This window comes from Hipposideros armiger, unplaced genomic scaffold, assembly GCF_001890085.2.
Source record: "Hipposideros armiger isolate ML-2016 unplaced genomic scaffold, ASM189008v1 scaffold_292, whole genome shotgun sequence".
Classification (NCBI taxonomy): domain Eukaryota; kingdom Metazoa; phylum Chordata; class Mammalia; order Chiroptera; family Hipposideridae; genus Hipposideros; species Hipposideros armiger.
Window position 1 is genome coordinate 401,119 of NW_017731642.1, and position 24,354 is coordinate 425,472.

Consider the following 24,354-nt stretch of genomic DNA (forward strand, 5'->3'; position numbering starts at 1 on the left):
GGGCAAACAGCTCAAAAAAATAATTCTAGCGTGCTGCAACATCACAGGTTGGGAATAGCTAAGCCTCACACAGACTTCATGACTAATTCCAAATTTCCCCTTGGAAGGCAGACATAATGATGTTCAGTGCCTTGTGTCATTGGTTAACACAGCACACCCTTTCTGACTGTGTTATTGAGCACAGGCGATAGTGTAAAGTGACTCTGCATGAGGAAAATGTTAAGGGGTTATATTTCAAAGCCCACTGAACTTTCTGGAGAATTTGCATTTACAATGAGCCTCTTTGACAGGTGAAAATGTGTGGGCAGATTTATGTGTATCCCTTTTTGTCAGATCCACCTTAAAGGGGACAACACAATTTCTTCTTCTTCTTCTTCCTCTTCCCCTTCCTCTTCTTCTTCTTTTTCCTCTTCTTTTTTTAAAATAGGAGATGGTGATAATTGCTGCTCTGAAGAGTTAATATTTATAAAGCACTTCTGGCTTCCAATGAGAAATCATTTTACAAGCATTTAAGAATTCTTCCTTTTAGAAGGAAACACTTCAGTCTGTTTGAAAAATTGTGATAAAATTTGAAAGAACCTGTACGTGAAGCATGAAACTCTTATCTACCAAAGGAAACTGCTTCTCTTACTCTTTTTCTTTTTATTGCTGTGTTGTAGGTATGTGACTGGTGTAAGCACATAAGACACACAAAAGAATACCTGGATTTTGGGGACGGGGAAAGAAGGCTTCAGTTCTGCAGTGCAAAATGTCTCAATCAATACAAAATGGACATTTTCTACAAAGAGACACAGGCCAATCTTCCAGCTGGGCTGTGCAGCACATTACACCCTCCCATGGAAAATAAAGCAGAAGGCACCGGGGTGCAGCTGCTCACTCCAGACTCTTGGAATATTCCTCTAACAGATGCTCGGAGGAAGGCCCCCTCCCCGGTGGCTGCAGCTGGCCAAAGCCAGGGCCCTGGCCCATCGGTGTCCACCACCGTCTCTCCATCTGACACTGCCAACTGCTCTGTCACTAAGATCCCCACGCCAGTGCCCAAGTCCATGTCTATCAGCGAGACTGCAAACATCCCTCCTGTCTCAGTCCAGCCACCTGCTAGCATCGGCCCTCCCCTCGGCGTCCCGCCTCGCAGCCCTCCAATGGTGATGACCAACCGAGGCCCGGTGCCGCTGCCCATCTTCATGGAACAACAGATCATGCAGCAGATCCGCCCACCCTTCATTCGTGGGCCGCCGCACCACGCCTCCAACCCCAACAGCCCCTTGTCCAACCCCATGCTCCCCGGCATCGGGCCACCGCCAGGCGGCCCCAGGAACCTGGGCCCCACTTCCAGTCCCATGCACCGGCCCATGCTATCGCCCCACATTCACCCCCCGAGCACCCCGACCATGCCCGGGAACCCCCCGGGCCTGCTTCCCCCGCCGCCCCCGGGCGCGCCCCTGCCGAGTCTCCCCTTCCCACCGGTGAGCATGATGCCAAATGGCCCGATGCCCATGCCCCAGATGATGAATTTCGGGCTGCCGTCGCTCGCCCCGCTGGTGCCACCCCCGACCCTGCTCGTGCCATACCCCGTGATCGTGCCCCTGCCCGTGCCCATCCCCATCCCCATCCCCATCCCTCACGTCAATGATTCCAAGCCCCCCAACGGGTTTTCCAGCAACGGGGAGAACTTCATTCCGAGCGCCCCTGGCGACTCCTCGGCGGCAGGAGGCAAGCCAGGCGGACACTCCCTGTCCCCCCGGGACTCCAAGCAGGGCTCCTCCAAGTCCGCGGACTCGCCGCCGGGCTGCTCCGGCCAGGCGCTGAGCCTGGCGCCGGCGCCCGCGCCCGCGGAGCACGGCCGGGGCGAGGTGGTGGACCTGACGCGGCGCGCCGGCAGCCCCCCGGGCGCGGGCGGCCAGCTCGGCTTCCCCGGCGTGCTGCAGGGGCCGCAGGACGGCGTCATCGACCTGACGGTGGGCCACCGGGCCCGGCTGCACAACGTGATCCATCGCGCGCTGCACACGCACGTGAAGGCGGAGCGCGAGCCGGGCGCCGCGGAACGCAGGACCTGCGGCGGCTGCAGGGACGGTCACTGCAGCCCTCCAGCCGCCGGCGACCCAGGCCCGGGCGCCCCCGCGGGCCCCGAGGCCGCCGCGGCCTGCAATGTCATCGTGAACGGCACGCGCGGCGCCGTCACCGAGGGCGCCAAGATCGCGGAGCCGCCGCCGGAGCAGCCCCCGCCGCCGCCGCCGCTGCCTGCGGCCCCCAAGAAGCTGCTGTCGCCCGAGGAGCCCGCAGTCAGCGAGCTGGAGTCTGTCAAGGAGAACAACTGTGCTTCCAACTGCCACCTGGACGGGGAGGCGGCCAAAAAGCTGATGGGGGAGGAGGCCCTGGCGGGGGGCGACAAGTCAGACCCGAACCTTAATAACCCCGCAGATGAGGACCACGCGTATGCTCTGCGGATGCTGCCCAAGACGGGCTGCGTGATCCAGCCTGTGCCAAAACCCGCGGAGAAGACTGCCATGGCGCCGTGCATCATCTCCTCGCCCATGCTCAGCGCCGGGCCCGAGGACCTGGAGCCTCCGCTCAAAAGGAGGTGCCTCCGAATTAGAAATCAGAATAAGTAAAAGGTTTGTATGTCCACCGGGGGCTCTCCGCACGAGCCCGTGCGCCTCTCCTTACTTCGTACAAGGCAGAGGCCAAGAGAGAGTTGAATTGATAATCATGATTTTACCTTACGTGTTTCACAGTACACCTTGCGTATTTTGATCCAACCTCGTTCCGATTTTACAGCTGAGAAAACTGAGTCACAGCACATGAATGCCATGCCCAAGGTCACTTAATGGTAAAGTCCAGTCTTGAGCCCGACTTGAAAAACTGTCTCCTTAATTACACTTTTATTATTATGCTCATCTTTATAATTCACCCTGTTGGAGAAGAGGAAGAGGTGGGAAGGAAGGAGAGATTACTTGGGGGTTGGTAAATATTCAGTCATGAGGTTATTGGGCTGTGGTAAAAGGTGGGCTGGTCCAGTTTCTGGAGCTACTGTACTCATTAGCAGAAAGTCCAAACTCACCAAATTCCCTCAATAACCACAGGATTCCATTTGCAAGATGAGAATACAAATTAACCTTCTCACATGCTTATGCCAACTGAACCCCAGCCACTAAGCCCTCTTTGCATGGCAGGGTGTTGGAGCAGTGACACTTAGCTCCTGTTCATGGGATCTCCTTCATTTGTCACCAATCAGCATTCCCCAGGGCAAGCCTCAAGCATCACTGACCAGCTTTGTTTTCTCCCAGGTGTTGGGCTCCTCAGCTCAGCTGGTGGGTTGCTCACCTTTGCTGACAGTGGGAGGTTTGGACAGGGAAAAGGGCCACATTGCTGAAGTGGGTGAGAGTGCACATCTCTGACCTCCATGGGGGAATCTTGCTCAATGCCAAGTGAGCCACTGATAATGCGTCCAGAATTTCAGTAAGGGGAAGGGGAGCTAGCATGTGTGACATACCCGCTATACTTAGATGTGGCGCCATTTGATCGTCCTGCCCATCCTGTTGGAATAGGCATCATCTGCATCTTCTTACCAAGGAGGAGGATGAGGCTTGGAGAAGTGGCCCAAATCAGAGTTGGTGAGTGGGGGAACCAGTATTCAACTCAGGCCTGCTGAACCCACAGCCCAAACTGTCCCCTTTATGCAAGAGAGCAGCAAACAGGCTAGCTTCACTTGAGGTTTATCAACTCTTTACGTAGAAGAAGGGAAGAGACGGGAACACTGTTTGAGTACCTAACTTGTGCACAGCTCCTCCCAGGAGCTGGGGAAATACAAAGGTGAGTGTGATGCAGTGCTGCCCTCGAGTCATTTACAGTCACTGGGGATGTAAACCCAGGGAGGAAGGAAGGCTGGGCGGAGAAGTGGACCTCATAGGAAGAACCTTTGCTCACGTCTATATGCAAAGGCGCTCTTCTAAGTGTTTCTCCGTGGCATTTATCTGTATTCGGTTCCATATGACAATTATTATTGTCTTCATTTTACTGGTGAGGAAACTTAAGACATAGAAATTGACTAACTTGCTCAAGATCACCAAGTTAGTGAGCATAGTCGAGATTCAAATCCAGGCTGTCGGACCCTAGAACTATACTTTCTTTAAACCACTCTAAGAGATTGGCTAATTGGTCCCTTTATGACCCTACTTGATAAAATTTTTTTGTCCACCTCAGTTGTCCAGGGGGAATTTCCCAAAGAAAACCCAAGCTTACCTACCAACTTCTCTAAGTGTTTAGACAGTGTTCAATTTTTTTTTGACAGTGTTCAATTCTTGTGTTTTTTTTCAGCAGCAACAACAACAGACCTAGAATACCAACCCATTACTCCACAGTGGGAAATACAGGTGTGGACCAGAACATTGGTGTGGCGTGTCCAGAGCACTGTCTCTAAGTCCAGCATATTTATATTTATAAGTTATCTGGCTAACTTATAGCCAGAGTTTGCCTGGGAAGCACAGAGCCAGAGTGAGAGGGCTTGTTGGACGGTGCAAGAAGGAATTCTCAGCCATCATAGTTTGAGGTTTCCTTCTCCATTGATGGCTTTGCCAGTAAGAGCAGGATACTAAAAATCAATTCACCATGACTTCTTGCTTTTACAAGTTCTACTGTTTGAAGACAGATGGCCTTAGCCTTCTCATTGTCACCTCAATTGAAAATGCCCCTGATTTCCCCACCAGAGTAATTTCATCTGGTTGACAAAGCAGTGAGTAATGGAAAGATGTGGGACAAAAAAGGGATGGCCTTTAGAAAGCCCAGAAAGCATTGGGAATTGTAATTTTAAACACATTCTAATATCACTCATTCAAATGACATGAAGAATGGGAAGGTGAAAGATTTTACTACTCTTACTGCAGTGAGAAGTGACCAGGTCAAGAATAGTGGCACTGGCCCATAAGTAGCATGGGGCAAAAGAACATAAAAGCATGAAATATATGATGGCTATTAGGATGATATATGTTTCTGAATAAAGAATCAGGCGAGGGCCTTGTGTGTAGAGCAGAGTTGTTATTAAAAATATTAACCTGGCTTTAGCCAATTTCAGAAGATGCAATGATAAAATTGCCCATAGCCCCTTGAGATCAGAGAGTTCTTTTTATGATGGGTCTCCCAAGAAATTACAGCTTTTCTCTAAAGTCAGAGACACTCAGGCTTTGCCAGCTACAGTGGGGTGACAAGGCAAGTGATTTAAGATGGGGGAAGCACTGCCTCTCCGCCACTAAATCACATTTCCTCTTGCCCTCAGTGGTTCCATGTCGCCTCGAAGCACCGTCTCAACCTGCCGTAATTCACTCACATTCTCTGACCCTTCCTGATTTTCTGTGTACGTGGGGTGCTGTGTTTCTTCTCTGCCTTCAGAAGCCCAGCCCATTTGTGTGGTTGCGGAAATTGGAAATGCATCTGTTAAATAAAGGACTGCATGGCTTTTTGTGCCCTGACAATGAACACTGTTTGGTGACAGGTTAAAGCCAAAGGGGAAAGTATTGAAAACCAAAAACAAAACTGGGCTGAGGTTGGTGGGTGAGGTGCAGGTGAGTGACTTCTCCGTACGCTGTAGGTGACATTATATTATTTCCCATAGGAAAGTCTGTCAGTAACTTCAATCAGGGTTCTTCATTCTTTTCACTATGCCACCATTCTCATACTGTATTACTACTTCTAAAATCATTTTATTTATATTCAGAGCATACTTTATCTTGACATCAATAATCCAGGTAGCTACAATTGTCTTCAAAGAAGTAATCATTTGCTAGTTCTTGGCAAATTACAGGTTTGTTTTTTTTTCCATTTTGAAGTTACTCTATTCCTGGTTACCTGACTTCATGCATTCTTGTTTGTTGATATGATTACAAATTATCTTAATGGGCAGACATTTTCCTTGATGCGGAACTAATTAAGCTTAGTCAAAAACTTTAAAGGTTGTAAACTTCCATTAATCTTCAACTTTTAAGACTGCACATATCAATTGTGCAGCTTCTGTAAGCTAGAAAAAAATATCCTCCCAAATAATAAGGAAAACAATGTATAAACATTTCCCAAACTATTCTAGCCACAAAGAATTCCATTTATAAATGAAATACTCCCTTCTCTGTCTTTGCCTTGGAACTTGGGGATAACTGTTTGTATTTGTACATTTTCTGAATTTCTACAGTTTACACTTGTTTATGGTACATTGGGGAGTTCAGAGTAACCATTTGCAAATGTTTGAAGATATTCAAAAGAAAATTATCCCCCCTCCTCAATTTTCCAGGGAAATGACATATTCTCTTTAAGTAAAATAATCAATGGAAAAAATGTGTATCATGAGTAACCCTTTCACCCTCACTTTTTCCATTCCCGAGGAGCAAACAAGTCCATACAACTTCCCACCTTTGTGGCTCCTAAAATTCTTAAGTGTTTCTAAAACTGGAAAGAAAATATGGGATGCTTTTCCCTGGACCCAGTTCCAACGTGCTCCCCCAGCTTCAGCAACAGGGGTTCCTTCCACTTTTAGTTTTCTTCAGGAGAGCTGGAGGAGGCAGATAATTTTGGCTTCTTGGAGTTTGGAGTTTAATAATTAGTCTGGTCATGGAGCCACAATCTCAGAAAGGACTATTTCAAGAGGAGGGTGGGGGGCTCGCCTCCTTAGGAAAGCCAAAAAGGTGGAGGTGACAGGTAAGCTTTGGCAGTTTAGTTTCTCTGGCTAAGAAGTTTAAAACAGTAGTAGGCTACCTGGGAATTCAAGTCCATCCATATATTTGAAATGCTTCTATGGGTGCCTACTTTTAAAGCAAGGAAAAGAAGAAAAATTGACAGTGAGAAGAGGAAATCAGTATAAATGGGTTGTGCAGAGCCGAGGCCAGACTTGAGATTTTTAATGTTCCAGTACTTGACATTTGGAAATGTTCATTGTGAACGTAATCCTTGATGTTCAAGTTTAGATTCTGTCAGGATGCAGACAGCTGTCCAGCTCTGGGTCATTCAGAGAGCCAGCGAGAAACCACCAGGTCGGCATCATCTACACACACGAGTGGTGGCGACCTGGGAGATTGCTTGCTGTGATCATTTCAGACTCAGAGGAGAGATTTCTGGAATAAACAGTGTCAAGATCAGCCTTAGATGCACCTCATTCACTGCTGCTGGGTCTATTTTAACCATTATGACAAGGGGATTGAAAGAGGGTTTTTAACGTGCAAGCGTCTGGCTTTTAGATATTTTCCCAAGGCGATTATGATGGGATAGGAAGATGACATGTGTGACTGGGTATTTCTTTCTTTCAGATGGAGCCATAATCTTCCACTTTCAGCATGGCTGGGATGAGGGTGAGGCAAGAGAAGTGCTTAGTGCACAAACTTTAAAGAGGAATTCACCCTCAAGGTCGTCCAGGGCAGCACCAGACATGGCCTTCATCTCCAGGCCTACTGATCCATGCGGCTGCTCTCTAAAGCTGGTCTCCTGGCTCTGGGGAATAGTCCGTGGATGGCCTGTAGCAATTCCTTCTGGAACTTAGTGGAAAGTTTTATGTGCCTATGCACAGAGTCATTTTCTTGGGAGGAGAGGGCCATAGATAATGACTTCAGAAAAACTGTGCCTTACATCCCTGAAGGATTACCTTATATTATCACCAAGTAACATTAGAGTTGGAGTTTTTCTTGTTACTCTCAGGATGCTGAATTCCTTGCAAGTTTCCCTTAAAACTTAGAATTTATTTTTAACAATTTTTGCTGTGGACCTGATGTTACCCAGTCATTGATACAGCTACGTAATGCAGCACTAGCCCCTATAAGCGTGCCTTGGTGACAATACACAAAAGGTTATAGACCTTTCTTCAAATTACTGTACCCTGTGAGTGCCTATGGTGAAAGAAGAAAAGGGAAAACAAGAAAAGAAACAGCCTAGGTATTTTCCCAGCACTTAGACTTTCAAAGTTCATACTGTCCTTTAGTTGTTGAGGCCAAGGGAGTGGAATGGCTCAAGTTGGAGAAGTGGACGGCTCAGTCGACACCAGGGCATTGAGGTGCCCGTGTTTGGGAGCATTCCTCATTCTCCCCGGTTCCCCAGCATGCTGCTTCACCTGGAGAGAGTGTGCGTAGAATGGGGGGGAGCATTTAACCAGCTGTTAACAAGCCAATGCCCAGAAGGGCATTGGAAACAAGCTCCCGTCTGATTTCTAACGAATCTCTCCCTCGCTGGCTGAGTGGCTGGCTGCCTGGGCATGGTGGTTCAATCACTTACACCTACGTTCATGCAGGCAGGCATTGCATAGGGGCAGAGGTGTTTGAAGACCAAAATACACTACAGCATGGAACACTTACCTCATGTGGTGGAACAGTTACCTCCACCCATCACTGCCTTTGCCAAACTCTCTTGTCAAAGAGATTGTGCCAAAGGGACAGAGGCGGACCATTCTATGTCCCTTTCACCCTGTCCTGGGAAGATTATTTTGTATTCATCATTTCCTGTTTTACATGCACAACACTTCCTATGTGGATGCATGCTAAGGCGATGTATTCTGCATGTGTAAGCTTTTTTTATGCCTCAAAAGCATCAAAGGAATCCACTTCAGAGAAACAAATTAATTTTAAAAGATAAACAATGTAGCGTTGGCATCATTGAACAGGGTCCCATTCTCAGAGAAAAGGACTGAATGCCATCTCAGATGCCAGCTCTAAAAATTAACCACGAAGAGTTCTCCAGATTTGTGAATTTCCACAGCATTCTGCTTGAGAAAAAAATAGGGTGAGGGTAAGGATTGAGAACGTGAGGCCATCAATAAGGAGGGGACACACACATACACACACATTATTTTAAGAGTCATTTAAAAGATTCTAGTGAAAATGGAGCAAAAGCAAAGGGCAGCAACAACAAAAACTTGGAATGAGTCTCTCGTGCTTTAAAATAACTCCCAAGTGTAGTAAACGTTCTTATACGGAAACCAGTCAAGTTGCCCCTGAGATCTCTTAACTCTGCACTTCTAGGGCCGAGCTGTGGCCATAAGCAACAACACGCTTGTGCAATTTTACCACGTTGCCCAAATGCACAACTCAGAATAGGGAGACGGGAACATGAGAGCTGCCTTTCCACAGGTCGGGACTGTGACTAATCAAAGCTATCCCGCGCTCCGCAGCCTCACTCCATCCAGATATCTGCCTGCATGGATGGTTGTCTCATCATTTCCCCCTTTGAACCTCTGGTTTGTTGTCTTTCTTTGCTAGCAAGCTGTGTTTTGTTTTCGGTAAAAAAAGGAAGTAAGAATGTGACCGATAGCATTTAAAGAACAGAAGGGAGAAACACACTTTATGGACTCATTTGATATGAAACATTGACCTAACATCCAAAAACTGCAATTAAAAAGTATATCTCTTCCTCATTTGCATGGCTTGCTTCGCCAGACATGTTTTCAGTATTGAAAATGAATGGTATTCCCATACAACATGTGTCTCAATTTGTAATGATATCCTCCTTGCAGCTGGCTTAGTTCTCCAAGTGTTTCTAAAATGTTACTGTCTTAAATTTGAGCCAACCTACAATAACAAATTATCTGGAAGCAAAGTGGCTAAGCTGCATTTGGTGAGAGAAGGGGAAACCCTATATTTCATTCTTCAACTCTTGTTTTGGAAATTCAGACGGTAACACGATCTTTTTCTAAAGAGATCTACACACACACACTTTAAAAATTGTGCAGATTGGGTGTTGTGGGAGCAAAAATGATCAGGTTTAAGTTTCTCTGCAAAGTCCTGCATCCCATCAACAAGCCCTTTTGATATTTTAAACCCATATTTAGAATAATTTCAAGATATTTGGAGCACATGTGGTTAAATGTAAAACTTTGTCATTATGATTTGTTAGATGCTTCTACTTTAAATATTTATAAGCCATTTTTAAGTACTTTATCCAAAAGCTTTTCCCCACTAGAATACTTTAACTGAGTGGTGTCTGAGCGTCACTATATATAGAAGATACAGGGTGAAGTCACTGCAGCACACATGCACGCTCTTCCTGCTTTTCTGGTTTTAATTCAAATGCTGGTTTTAGCAGATTCAGCTTATTTTTTTTTTTAAATGTATGAAAAGTCGTTCAACAGAGCTGGTTGTCTGTGATTAAAAAAAAAAAATCCCCTAGTCCTCCAAAGGTAAAAGTTTCCACTTGAATTGTATTGAGTCCTACTTCTTTTTCTTATCCTAAGACTAATTAGTAAAGCTTTCCATTAGAGCGTTGGATCTGAATCGGTGTCCATGTGAACTTCATGTGTCTTATTATTCCTCCAAAATGTCTTAGGGACAATTTATTGGCGGTGAGATTGAATTCTCTACTATTCGCCTCAGCCATCTTGGAAACTAAGACATAGGATCCTGTCTTTATCATAGGTAGCCTCTTTATGCACTTAATAGGAAAAAAGAGGAGAGGAAAAAAAAACTTTTTCCAAACTCAAAATCCATTTATGCTTTGGAGGTTATACATTTCAAATTGACCACAGGCCTCTGAGGCTCACGCTCTTTTATGGCTGGCAAAATACAACTTTCTGGTAAGAAACGGGGAAAGAGGGCCTAAAAAAAGGCTCATAAACTTGCTTGGACATCTAATAGCTCTTACCAAACAGCGTTTTCATGAGTTAAGTGTAAATGAGTCAGAAACATATAGATTGAATTTCTTTTAAAATACACATGGGTTTAAAAATTAAGGCCAAAGTGCTTGGCAAAATAAGTTTTGGTTTTAGCCAAACCCCAAACATTTGAGAGAAAAAAATAGTTCTACAATTTGCCAAACCAAAAATACATCCAGGTCCATCTACTCCTCTTATTTAGTAGGATGGCATCATAAATATGTGACTTAATGTCTATTTTCATATTCACCAAGGTTTGAGTACATGAATCCCAAATGCTAATTGAAAAACTATGAAAAAAATTTGGTGGAAAAACATTATGACTTTACAAATGAAGAGAAGGACCCACCAGTTTAGGGTTCTAGTTCTGATTTTGACAGCACCCATCACTGTCTGATCATTTGATCAACCTGTACTCTCTCTCTCTCTCTCTCTCTCTCTCTCTCTGTCACCTATGCACAGGAATAATGACTTCTTTGAAAAATCCTATATTTAGAGTTCTTAATTATACTTAATTCATATATTACAATCCACAAACTTAATAAACTCCTAAACATACTCAAACAAAGGGAGGCTGTCCCTTTCACTTATTTATGGTCCAGAGATAGTCTTCATTTATTTCCCTAGAGGATACAACATATCCATTTTTAACTAACAGTATCTACACTGCCTTCATGCAGGGACATTGTCATTAAGAGATACCAGAAAGGAAGGGAGGGAGGGAGAGAGAAAAGGAAAAAATTGGGAGAGGGAGTGGCAAGAGTCCTTAACTGGTTTTGAGGGTCTAATAAGCTGCTGAGAGAGATGAGGAATCACCAAGGTCAGTCTTACCAACAACACGCAGAACCTGCCTGCAAACTGATATGACACCATGAGCTGTAGGCTCCAGCGAGGGCAGGGGCTGGGGCAGTGCACTCGTTGTTGCAACCTGGTACCTAGCTCTGGGGCTGGCAGAGTGGGCATGCCAGTATTTGTTGATCAAATGAATGAGAAGAATCCCAGGAGAGGAATAGCTAACAGAGTCACCCTGAGAGAGTTCCATAAAGTGGGTGATTCGGCGTTAGGTTCTAAAACTGGGGAGGAACGTGGATGGCAGGCAAGAATAGAGAAATAAGGGATGCGATAGGATGTCCAAGGCCATAGATGCAGAGAAGAGCGGCTCACGTTAGGGATGACTGTCCCCTTCACTTGGCCGGAGCAAAGGGCTTGTATGGCCAAGGGAGAGGAGCAGGAGGTTTTGGACTTGCTCTGCATTAGGCAACATCACCACATCCTCGAGTCACGGGATGAACTCTGTGTTTGAGGAAAATGACTTTAGCAGCTGTTGGTAGAGTGAAAGGAAGCAGGGGAAAGACTGGCATTGCTAAAGCTGATTGTTGCATTCTGATGACAGGCTAATTACCAGCGGTTGATTCTAAACATTGCAGGATGTTATTGCTACAGTGTGAGGGGCAGAGGCTGCTCCATGTATGTTTTAAGTATATAAAGCCACTGTAGCAGTGCAGTGGGAGGAAGAATCCCCTTCTTTGTGCCCAGAGTAGGCCGAAAGAGGCTTCAAAACACACCGTGGAAGGAAACCTCACAACCCACAGAACATTCCAAAGTCCAGTCAAGGGGGATGCTGGCTAGGCCCCAGTTGCTACGGCAACGGGCTCCGCCCTGTATGACGGACCAGCTGTCTGAGCCTTAGGCCGGCTGGGGAGGATGAGGTGCAGGTTGTGGTGTGGAGCATAGAGGCAAGCAGCAGCTCTCCTAGCTGCCCTGATGAACACGGAGACGGGACAGTGGCTGCCATGGTGAAGCCCAAAGCTCTATCCTTGGACTGCAGAGCAGCCATAAGACTTGGCTGGCTTGCTCTACTTCAGACACCTTCAGAGATTTTCACAGAATCAGAATCAGACTCTCCCCAGGCCTGCAGGTACTGTTAAGGGAGTTTGGCAACTTTTGGAGATGTCCTTTTATATTTCGTAACTCCTAGGCTGTGGATCTTATGAAGTTTCCACATGTGGCAAAGGTGGACTCCCAGTAGTGAAGGAAGGCAGCAGTGTGGTTTTGTGGATAAGAACATCTGCTGCGGAATTGGGCTAACCTGGGTTCAAATCCCAGCAGAGGTGCTTACTGGGTGAGGGAGGAAGCGGTTCAATCTCTTCGAACTTCTGTCTCTAGGTCATGAGTAACAATAACAGTGTTGTGAGAGATAGGTAAAACATGTGGAGTGTGGCACATCACAGGTGCCCTGGATATTGGCAGCTACTGTCTCATTACAAAGGCTGCCATCCTGGGAGGAGAGCCCAGGCCTGGAGTGAGATCTGAAAACCAGCTGCATTGCGTACCAACTAAGAGAGTTTGGACAACTTTTATAACCTCTTTGTGCCTGCATTTTCTCATTAATAATTGTAACAGCTAATATTTTTTTAACACTTTCAATATGTAGGCAGTGTTCCAAGTGTTACATGCCCACACAATCCTATGGGGATACCATTATTAAACCCATTTTACAGATGAAAAAACTGAGGCACAGAGATGTGCCTAGATATAAAGGGCAGTGCTGGGATGTGACTGGCAGCTTGGCTCCAGAATGTCCATGGACAACCACGTCTTATACACAAAGAAATGAAGATGATAGCCCTTCCTTCATAGAGTTATCAGGCTCCAATGTAAATAATTTTAAGTGCCCAGGAAGTACCTGGCACATAGTAGGTGCTTATAATAAGATGTCGTAGTGACTCCTGCAGCCCAGAACTTGTTCCCTCAGAAGTGTAATGGAAGGTAATGCAACATTTCCATGCTGTCAACTTTGGAGGTTAGGAAAATCATTCCAGAAATTCTCCCTAGATGTCTGGTTCCCCTTTTACAAGTAGATACTGGGACAAACAGAGCAAGTGCTCAAGGTCATAGAGTGGCACAGCCAGGATTAGAACCTGAGTCCTCATCTGCCTTTCCTCTCAGTGAGACACGGGATACAACCGAAGCTGCTTGAGTTACCACACCCTGTGCCAACCACCAGAGTCAGGTTTTTACCACCCATGGTATCGCTTCCTCAGACGGCTGATTTCAGAGAGAAAATAGGTTGTGCCCGAACATCTGGGGTTGAGGGGTTGCAGGGTTGCAGAAAGGCAATTATGAGCCACACTCTTTGTCTCCTTGCCTGTTTGGGGCTGGGTGTAGGATGGGGAATCAGTATGCTTGCTCTTATTTTTTTATAGTGAAGTTTTCATGAGTGTGAGGCCTATCCCCACCCCCTTGCTAATGGGCTGGTTGTAAAGAATAAAAGTGCCAGAAAGACCACGTTTCCAGACCTCACCTAAAATCTTCAAATCTATTACGGATTCATTGACCATAGCTGCTTGCCACAAAAAGCTTCTTTTTTTCCTCTGGGTTCTTCTTCTTTTTTAAAAACTTAGAATGCCTGTGTTCAGATAATACATACAGCAACATAACAAACAGCCTTAACACAATAAACATCTACTTTTTTGTCCATAGCAGGATTTTTTGGAAGGCACATGAACCAGCATCAACTCATTTGTGTATTGATGGGACTTGAATGAAGAAAACACAATAATTTTTTTTCTTATCAAATAACTTCTCAGAGTTCTTGTTTGCAAAGCAAGGAAGCTGGACTACGTATGTCCCTGAGGCCCCTTATGGCTCTGATGTTGTGAACCTGCTTGTCAGGGAAAGGAAGGGGAGAGATGAAACCTGGATTAGGGGACAGCACCCCTTGGAGGGGAGCGTGGACTTTGGGGTCATAAGACCAGTTTTTCCTCTTGCTAGTGATGACCTTGAGCAAATAAGTTTCTTAACCTTCCTGATAAAGTTTGCTCATCTGTAAAATGGGGACAATAATGAATATTTCAGTAACATTGCTGTTTCAATAAAATAAATATGTAAGTGAAATAAGAAATAAGTAGTTAAGATATATTTGTTTTCAAGTGAAATAAGTATATAAAACTGCCTAGTGCAGTATTTGATCTAAAGTAGCTCAATACAATTTGACTCCTTTCTTTGAAAACACTGCAGCGTTCCAAAACCATTATAGGAAGTGCTTAGTTCTGAAAGCCAGGGGCAAAGGGCTCTAGGCTCTTCTTCAAAATTTCATGCAGAACATTAGCTATGTCATGTAATTCTTCTTTATTTTTCTCTTGTGAATGGATGTAGCCACCTGCTCCAATGCATTTGTAGAATGTACACTGTTAATCATAAACTCTTCCATGCTTTTAGAAAAGGGCCAGAGACAGGGTCTTTTGGTTTGCATAAACTCCCAGGTTCCAGAAAGGATTTGAGGTAAAGGGGATCGAACTATTGTCCAGGGTGAAGATACTTTACTTTGTGAGTGCTCAAGAGGGGGTTCAGGGTGCTTCGTCCTGCAGGAACTTTTACAGGTCAGCAGGAAATAGCAGTGACTCCTTGTAAGAATAAACAGACCAGTCTGCCCCTTTAACTCATTGAACCAGCTAAGTAAAGAAAACCAAAATTTTAATTTGCAAAACAAAGAATTAAACATGGAGTTATCCTAGTAGGGGGTCTTGTATGGTTCTGATTTTTATTGATTAAAGAGTAAAATAAGAGATATTGCTAAAGAAGAAAATTATAAGAAAAGAATCAAGGCTTGTGGTTTATTTATTTTTTTTTAATATGCATGAGACTTAGCTTGTCAAAGCCACGATATAAACAGCACAGTGGTGATGAAGTTGTGATTCAGACCAAAGCCCGGCACTGAGCTTAAGCTGAAGTTAAACTTTGGCCTCCAAACCCTTCTCACTATGGGTTATTCCCCATAACAATCACACTGGAAGGAGAAGGGATGTTTTTTAAAGACTTTCATCAGTTAGTGAACTACATGAAAAGAGATGCTATCCACTTCATAAATGAGAATGCTTTCCATCTTGGTAAAAGCCACTTCAAAACTCTTCATGAAGCAATGGTGGACAAGAAGAGAGAGAACAATTTTTTTTGGCAGAACCTCACCAAGCCATGGCTCTTTCTGGGATGGGTTTGGTGCAGAGACCCACTATCTGGCATCGCGTCCAGGTTTATCAGCTGGTGCAGGTGGCTCTGTTCACTGACTGTGGGGCTCTACCCTTGTGAGTGTCCCAGAATAGCTGCGGCTACCTGAGAGCAGTCCAGTCCTCAGGGACTCGTTATTGTCCCAGATAAACAGCGTGGCTGAAGCCAGCACTTAATGGCTGTATTTAACCGTGATAAGTGATGGGCCGACGTGCCTGAGTGAGTGGCGTCACTGGTAGGGCCTGGGTAATTGGACAACGGCAAGCCTGGTTTGGCAACAGGCATTTCTTGCACATCATAGAGTTGATGCCACAGGGTTTTTGACTCCTGGGAATAAAGAATGACAGACACAGGGAGCTCGGTTTCTAAACAGGTGAGACAGGACAAGCCTACTACCAGATTATGAGTATGCTAATTACAAAGGTATTTGAGGAAAGAAAGAAGAGTAAAAGTTTGGAAAATGGATTAGCTTGATCTAGGCAGGTTTCCTGGGAGAGGTGGACTCTGGCACCATGGAGGGACTAGCTTGGAAATGCTGGGACATAGACTAAGACAGATATTTTACTCTGGATACACATTTACTTTGGGGAGCAGTTGCCTAGAAATTGTGAAATCTTTTAAATGCAACCAGCATAATTATTGGGCCAAAGAAAAAAAGATGAGACTAGTCATATTTTGACAGTGTCAACATGGAAGTAATTTATTAGTACTCAGGCACGATTTTGTTCTCTAGAATTCTCTGAAAATTCGTGTGCCATAGAAGAGGATGAGTAACTCAATCACGTTCTCAGCAGTGCTGTCCTGCTGACCAGGAAAAGTGTCAGGTGGGCAGAGGCTCTGTCAGCACACTTGATGTGCAGTTATGATGCCATGAGGAGAACGCTTCAGTCCTCTGACCCAAAGGGCCTGGAATTCTGAGGGCACCTGGCCATACATGCCTGCTGGAAACCGTGCATTGTGGAGCTGCTCTTCATACACGGACCATACATGATACACAGGATGGCCTGTGTGTGAGTGCTGTTCCATGTAACAGGGCCCTGGCTTGTCCTGCCTTCAGACAAACCCCCAATGCAGAGGAAAACCCAAATGTAAGGCACAAATGCAGCCAATTCCCCAGACCCCCTGCGTTAAGAGATACTCCAAAAATCTCTGCCAGATGTGTTGTAGTGACCAGAGGAAGGGAGACGGGGATAATATAGAGGAGATCTTTCTGTAACTTTGGACTTCGGGGTCCAGAAATTAAGAGTCTTCCTGACACACTGATAACAGATTAACATCCAGCTGCTCAAGTTTATAATCCTCCATACTTGATAGTGGCTTTGGTCCAAACATCCGTCAATCACAGAATATGAGAGATGGAAGATATAATAGAAAAATCTCACCCAGGCCCCCATTTCACAGAGGAGGAATCAAGGCTTGGGGAGGTTAAGGAATAGTTTCCAGGTCACACAGCAGGGTAGAGGTCATGCCAGACTGTAACTTGCATCTCTGTCTCACTGTAGTAATTTCCCTTTTGCTCAGATCAAGAAATTTGGAGAGAACAGATTTTTCCATAAGATCCCTCTGTATGGCAAGGGCCAACTAGGAACTGGCTCAGGCTCCAGAACTTCCTGCCATGATCACTTCCTAAAACTCCAAGCTTGCTTCCTGCCCACCCTTGAGTTTCATACCTTGCACACCAATAACTATCAGGAAGGTGAAGCCCAAGCTTGGTTCTTCATTTTCCTTGATTCCAGAGACTATTCCTGTGTCACCAACAAAGCGGCTGCCCTGAACCCACCAGAGCTAGAAGAACAAATGAGGATGACTTCAGTACCAGCCTCTCCTCAAATGTTATCAGCAGGAAGGGACTTGTACTGCCACCCTCTGGCCTTTGTGGGGGTCCCAGACACGGCAAGTATGTGGTGAGACGGAAGGAAATGGCCCACACTGTCTCCTTTGCCGTTCTCTTAAAATAAGCTCGGTGTGAGGAGGCTTTCGGAGCAGCAGGAGTGGGGCTGCAGAAAATAGAGTGTGGTGCAGCTGCACCCTTTAGAACTCGGGGGAAAACACATATTATTTACCAGACAATAATAGATACCAGAGAATAATAATGATTATTACAGCGTTTGGGATGGCAAATGCTGTAGTTAAAGTTCCAGAATGGCTCTCATTATAATCCTGTTTTCCCAGTCCCTTATGAAAGCCTTGAAATTTTCTCCAAGTAGGCCAATGCTGTCCATGTTTGGCCCTCATCCAGAGGTGATTTGAATATAAAGAAACTTATTTGAGAAGTAGTCCTCTTTTCAGGGGGGTCATGATTACATTAAAGAAAAAAACCCCTATATCCTTGAAAAAGCAGTTGCAGCATTTTTAAGTAATTCAAAATGGCGGTGTTTCCCAGTCACTGGAAGAAAGTGGTGAACATTTTTTTTCCCCCCTTTCCTTTTTAAAGAAAGGATTCAGACTCCCTCTGAGTACAAGATTTGGTCACTCTTGGTCCCGAGCCCAGAGGTGAGGACGGTTTCCCTTCCTCCACAGCAAGTTCCAGACTGTGCTTCCTAAATGAAAAAGAATCATCCCCAGAAGAAGCTACATTTGTGTATTTGGATCTATTTGTCACTTTTGAGCCTTCTTCCCAACGCTTCCTTTGTAGCCTCTCATTTGATGTTGGCTCTTGCTGTTTTTGTTTTTGTATCCCTTCTTGCTGTTGTCTCATTCTCAAAAAAGGAAAGAAGGAAGGGAGGAAGGGAAGGAAGAAGGAAGGGGAAAAAAGGAAGAAAGAAGAAGGAAAGAAAGAAAGAAAAGAAAGGGAGAAATCAAAGTGAATTCTTTATTCAGAGATAAACATCCACATTTCCAAATCTGACCATGCAAAATAAAAGGGTTTCCATGGCCTTGTAATTCCACCCCCACTGCATATTTGTGGTGTTTTGCATTTTCACTTTGGTGATTTAATATACATATTAAATGCACGCAGATCTGGTGATTTAATGTGATTTGGGGGACTCAGGCATTTCCTGTCATGCACATTCAGATTTTCAAACCTTGTTTTTGGCTGATCGTTATTATCATTACCATTAACACCAGGATTTGGATAGCAGGGTTCAAAGCACAAGCTTGTACTTAGTCCTCCCAATGGGCATTGGGCCTCCTCGCACTTGTGCTGCATTCATGCTACTCACACCCTGAGTGAGTTTCCAGGTCTCTTTGCGGCCTCCGTCTCTTCATCTATAAAATGAGGAAATTGTAGTATATTATCTCTGGGGTCCCTTCAACTTCTAAATTCTACCACCTCTCTGGAAGTATTTGTTCATTGTTCTAGGAATAATCTCAGTAGTTGTAAAGATGTTTACGAGTCCTCTGTCACCACCTCATGTGAGCCAAATTTTACCCATGTGCATTTCTGACATCCCCATTTGTGGGCAGGAAAACCAGGTACTGTTTTGGGGGCATGGTGGACGAGGGCTGCTTGACCTCGTTTATTGGAAATGTGTGTGGAGCTGAACTAGGGGCTGGGTGTAGAGAAGTGAGGAAAATAGATATGGCCCCGGCCTCAGGGACTTTACAGTTTGATTGACAGGCTTCTAAGTAGCTGCTTATTGGGAGTGAGTCTGAGTGTCCTTCGGAAGTTATATTTCAAACCAAGGGACTGGTAGCAAATGAAATAAGCCAGTAGGGACAATGAGACAGAGCCTAACGTCTGTGGTGGAAGTTGGGGTGAGCATTCCCCAGAAACTGTCTTTCCTGGTGAACAATGCTGTTCAGACCCTCTGCCCCAGGATTTCAAGGCCTGACTGTTTCATTGTCTTCCAGTCCTGAGCTGTTTGGTTTGAATATGAAAAAATGTGAATGGCTCACCTTTGTCGGGCAAGACCCACAAGAAGGGGCATTTCTTCCAGGTCAGTTGCCTCCATAGGAAACCTGTGAAGAGAAGTCTGTGTGTCCACAGTAATGTTTCACATGCTAAGAAGTGAATCTCTCAGCGTTCCTCCTTTGCAGCAAACACCAGGGCTTTGCATAGAGTATGGGGGTGAGGTCTGGAGCTCCAGGGTCCTATAGTGACCTTGCCTGGCCCTGGGATGACATTGGCCACTCAAAAGACCTCCTGCCAGTTCTTGCAGTAACATGGAGGGTGAAAGTGGCTGGGTCGCAAAGGATGCTGTTGTGGTCTTCGGGTGAGGGTGTGGTGCACCATGCTCATTGTGGTATTCCAAAAAGTGACTCAAGTTTCACTTCCTCACACAAAGCTGGCAGGGCTGACGTTGAGCAGAACCGTGAATGAAAGTCACGTCGAAATCACACTGTGCTGCCTTAGTTCTGGGGACTTGCCTTAGGCCTGACCTGACTGGAAAGAGTGCTGCTCTGACTCATGCCTGGGTTCTCCCCAGCTTGGGGGGAGGGCGTGGTTGGGTCCAGTGGATTCTGACGGGCCTTTTCTCCTCTTTTCCAGGAACACTCACTCACAGGGTACCTTGCATGGAGAGAGGGCACAGAGCAAACCATGTCACGCCATCCAATGACACCAGCTGGTCAGCTCACCACCCTCTCTGGCTAAAACTCAAGCAAATACAGCCGCTTCCTGTCATTAAGCATCTCAGAGGAAGCCGCCCTCCCTTGGTGGCCTCTAGCCCAGAGAAGCCAGCACATCTTGGACCCAGCCAGCAGGCTCAGCCTTCCTGCTGCCCCCATCTCTGCTTCTCCCCAGAGGAACTTAGGGATTTCGCCCTTGGTTTTAAACAAATGAAAACACCAACAAGCCACAAGGACCAATGTAGGTATTCTCCCCGCTCCATCTTCAAGGCTCAGAGGGTGAGGCTGGAAGAGGATATGGATTTGAAAACAAAAATCTTTTTTTAATCTTTTTAAAAACTGCTGTGGTTTTGCTGCTACACTAAGAATTGTGATTTGCATTGTACGGTTTTGGACCTATACTGTTCACGTTTTGACGGCGGAGAGGGATCGCACTGGAGTCCCAACACTTCAGATTCATCTCTGTCCTGCCCAGGATGCACTTTTAAATGAAGAGTTAGAATATTTTATTGGCTGATATACTTTTCTTGTTATTTTTACAAAGGCCACCTTTATCCTTTTTAATGCCATATTTTCAGTGTTACACTTTTATGGCTTTTAATTTTCGATTTGACAGATGTAAGAAGCAGCATGAATAGTTTATACTGTGGTTTTTCAGAGACCGAATGCCAAGAGAACTCGGTAAATGTTTATTCTTCTCAGCTTTCTCTTTAAATTCCCCTAAATAGCGCCCCATTTGGGAACAGAGGAAGAGTGTTGAACTGAAGACCAAAATGCCCTCAAGGTGTAAAATAATCCGAGGGGGAATATTTGCTGGGCGTCACGAAAGACTTGGATGAAATTTCAACCCTGATGGTTTTCGGTGATCCAGGAAGTCAGTGAAGCAATCTCTCTATACGCAGAGCCCTTTCATGATAATTAGAATGGTATGGACAAACCAATGAAAACAAGAGGGAAAGTGAGAAAGATCACCCATGATTCTGTTTCACTGTTTGCTTTCTCCTGTCATGGTTAAGAGAAATGTGCAATTCGATCCTCAATCAGTGGGTGGAGGATAACAGGGTAGATTTTCTTGTGTGCACTTGTACAGTTGTAGCTGCGAGTCCAGAAGTCCTCTAGAGCATGTGTACTGGCACTGAGTTGGTGAGACAGTCGTGGAGTATCCCATTCTGATGAGTACAGAAAAAAGAAAAAAAAAAAAAGAGAAAAAAATTAGAAAAAAATCCAAAAAAAGAAGAAAACTAAAAAAAAAAAAAAAAATCAAATCACCTTGTGATTCAGTGTATCTGTTTACTAACTCAAATAAAGCAATTGTTCCCTCTGGAGGGGTCCAGGTGCCCCCGCCTACAAGGCTGCCAAGCCAGCAGCAGGAGGGGTGGGGGGCGGGTGGGCGAGACCAGGTCAGTGTCATGCTGGCCTGGAAGCACCATGGGCCCGTGGTGAGGTGTACATACTGTATTTCTATATTCTCCTTTGTACAGAGTCACTTAACAAGTCAAGCTACTGTTTTACAGGTGCTCCTTATTTATTAGAGCTGTGAGAGCTTGGGGGACACACCTGGCGAGCAAGTGAGCTCGCTTTTTAAAAATGAAATTGGGGGGGGCGGGGAAGGGAGGTGGGAGGGAAGGGGAAGCTCGCAACCCCGGGGAGAGATTTATAAAAGTGAACAAAAGGAAAACTTCCAGCAACAAATTAAACCAACCAACCCCAACACCGACCCCATCCATGCAGGAAGCAGCGGTCCCTCCCCTGGGTGCTCATTTCCCTACGGGGCTCCCAACATTCTCCTCTCTCCCTGACCGGTGTCAGATTCATCAAACAAAAATAAATCTCTAAGAAAAAAAAAATGCACTTACACGTGCTTATTTTGCTTTTGTTATTATTATGACTATTGTTTTTATTTTCCTTGTCACTGAAGGTGTTCATTTCTTTCCCCAGGGAAAATTTAAAAAATAATAAATCTAATAAGTTTTAAAAGATGGTGAGACATAGGGGTGATGATGGCCTTTCCCCCCCCCTGCTGTGAGTCACACTTCTCTGCAGACGAGAGTCCACTGGTCTATTGGAGGGTCCGCTGCTGTCCACACACAGTGCGTGTGGAGCGAGTTCCTCGGCCTGTGGCCTGTGGTGTGCCTTCCCACGTACTCTCCAAGTCCTGATTGATCTTCATGGGCTCCAAGTCTTCGGGTCCAAAGCTCAAGGAGCTATATCCAGGATGCAAAACTCCCCCGTAGTTCCACTTCCATCAGTACGCCATCTCTCCTCGTGAGCTGGGAGGTGCTTTATGTGAATGGGGGGTGGGGGGTCAGTGTGGTTTTTCCTTGGTACCTGAATAAACACCAGAAAGTTTCTAAGGTGGAAAGTATGTTAGTACCTAGTTCTAATCAATGTAGACCTCATCCCGTCCTCTCATTCTACATGTGAAAAAACCGAAGCCTAGAAAGGTAAACCGATCAGTCCGGAGTCCCACACTGACTTGGTTTAGCTCATCAAAAAACAAATGTGCATGTAAAACTTAGGCATTATCAGCAGTTTCCTCTAAGGAACCATCCTAGGATTGGATTCTGGAAAGCTGGTTTCTTTCTGTCGTGGAACCTGAGGGAATCTGGAAGTTTGCTGATGTGGGTTGTGTTTATGACAACAACACCATCAGAACACCACAGGCCCAGCTGAAGACGTGCCAGGGGCTGGGATACCCAGCTGTGGCTGTCTGGTGCAAAGTTTCCGATAGCTTTGTTCATCTGGACTTGGCCATACAGACAATCATCCAGGATATTGATTTTGCTTTTGTCTGTAGTCCAAGATTGTCGAGCAAACATTTTGACCCTTGTGGAAACAAAAGGTACCTTTGTTCCAACATGAAAAGATTCCATGGCATCTCATTAGACATCAGTATACCTTTTCCTCCTTCTCTTCCTTCTCTTAATCTTAGTGTTCCCTGAACACACAATCCTCTTAGGCTACAAAACTGTATATGAAGAGAAATAGAAATAACAATGCAAACCATTACTAGCATGTATTGAGCATATGTTATTAGCCTCATTTAATCTTCACAGTGACCCTATGAAGAAGGTCCTATTGTTTTTCCTTTATTACATATGAAGAACCAGAAGCTCAGCAAGTTTAGTAATTTCTCAAGCTCACATATCCAGTGAGTTGCAGAATGGGATTCAAACCCAGGTTTGGTGCCAGAGGCCATACAGCCAATCCTGACAAAAACCGTTGACATCTTCAAGAAGAGTCGTTTTGACTTCCTGTATGTTTGTGGCAGTGACTCGGTTTTGTTCTAAAGTGACCCTCATTTTAAATGCAGCCAGAGGGTTGAATGTTAATGGCTCCTGCCTGCCACCCTTAGTGGGGTGGGGAAGTGCTGAGTCCACTCCACTTTCTGAGAAACGAGTCAGGCAGTGTCTTCCTGGGTGGTTATCAAACCCCCACTGAACACAGGGCTCCATGTGTGCTACTGAGATGTTGGAAAAGAATAAAGTTCACGGCTCCTGTCCCAGTGGCTTACACGTAATGGGGAGGATAAGGCTGTGAAAAAGATGAACCACTTCTCACCAGGGCTCTCTCTGGGTGTTTTCCAAGATTTATGGAATTGCCCATCTGGAGCCTGGATTCACAGCTCATCAAAGCTGTCCTCCTTTGCACTGCAGGTGTTCCCTTGACACTGGAAGGGAAGTTTGAGCCACAAGCAGGCCTGTAGGTGCCAGCTCCTTCTGCCCACATGGTACAGCCGAAGGCCAGGGCTGAGGCCCCGGTGCAGAGGCACTCAAGACTCACACCAATGTCCTCCCCTCCTTGGTGCCTCCTCCACCCCAGGGGCCAGAGTCTTAGCTTCCTTGACCAGCATCAATAGGGCCCCAGCCTGGCACATGTCAAACCCTGCTTACAACTCTTCAGGGGTCCCCACGGGCCTACAGAGGCAAAGCCAAGGGCCAGTGTGGCAAGCAAAGCCCTCCCACCGGGTGCCTGACCATCTCTCGGCCCACTCGCTGCCTGCCAGCCCCACCTGCACTCCACCCATGCTGATTTGGAGCTCTTCCCTGCTTCCTCTGCTCTCTTTCCCCCTCCTATGTCTCCACACATGGAACTGGCTCTGCCTTGATTGTCTTTCTCTCACCTTCCCGGGGCAATTTCTGCAGCCCCTCAAGGCTCAGTCAACTGCTCAGGTGAAGCTCTCCCAGGGAGCCTGCCAGCACCACTTCCTCCCTCCTCTGCTGGGG

The 24,354-nt window shown here is 45.7% G+C and overlaps 1 protein-coding gene across 5 annotated transcripts in view; it reads left to right on the forward strand.

Annotated features, from left to right (window-relative positions):
- SOBP (sine oculis binding protein homolog) overlaps window positions 1-23,122 on the forward strand; it is a 161,181-nt gene extending 138,059 nt beyond the window's left edge. Inside the window, exons 6-9 of one of the 5 annotated variants that reach the window (XR_002125803.1) lie at window positions 660-2,615; window positions 4,318-4,373; window positions 5,273-5,350; window positions 20,049-20,886. Coding sequence is in view for 2 of the 5 variants with exons in the window: in XM_019658996.1 (XP_019514541.1) it covers window positions 660-2,612 (1,953 nt within the window). In the remaining 3 variants the exon portion in view is untranslated. Of the gene's footprint in view, window positions 1-659; window positions 2,616-4,317; window positions 4,374-5,272; window positions 5,351-17,352; window positions 17,509-20,048 lie in introns of those variants that run through there. The other 4 variants (XR_002125804.1, XR_002125805.1, XM_019658996.1 and 1 more) reach the window with 4 other exon arrangements.
- The last annotated feature ends 1,232 nt before the right edge of the window (window positions 23,123-24,354 follow it).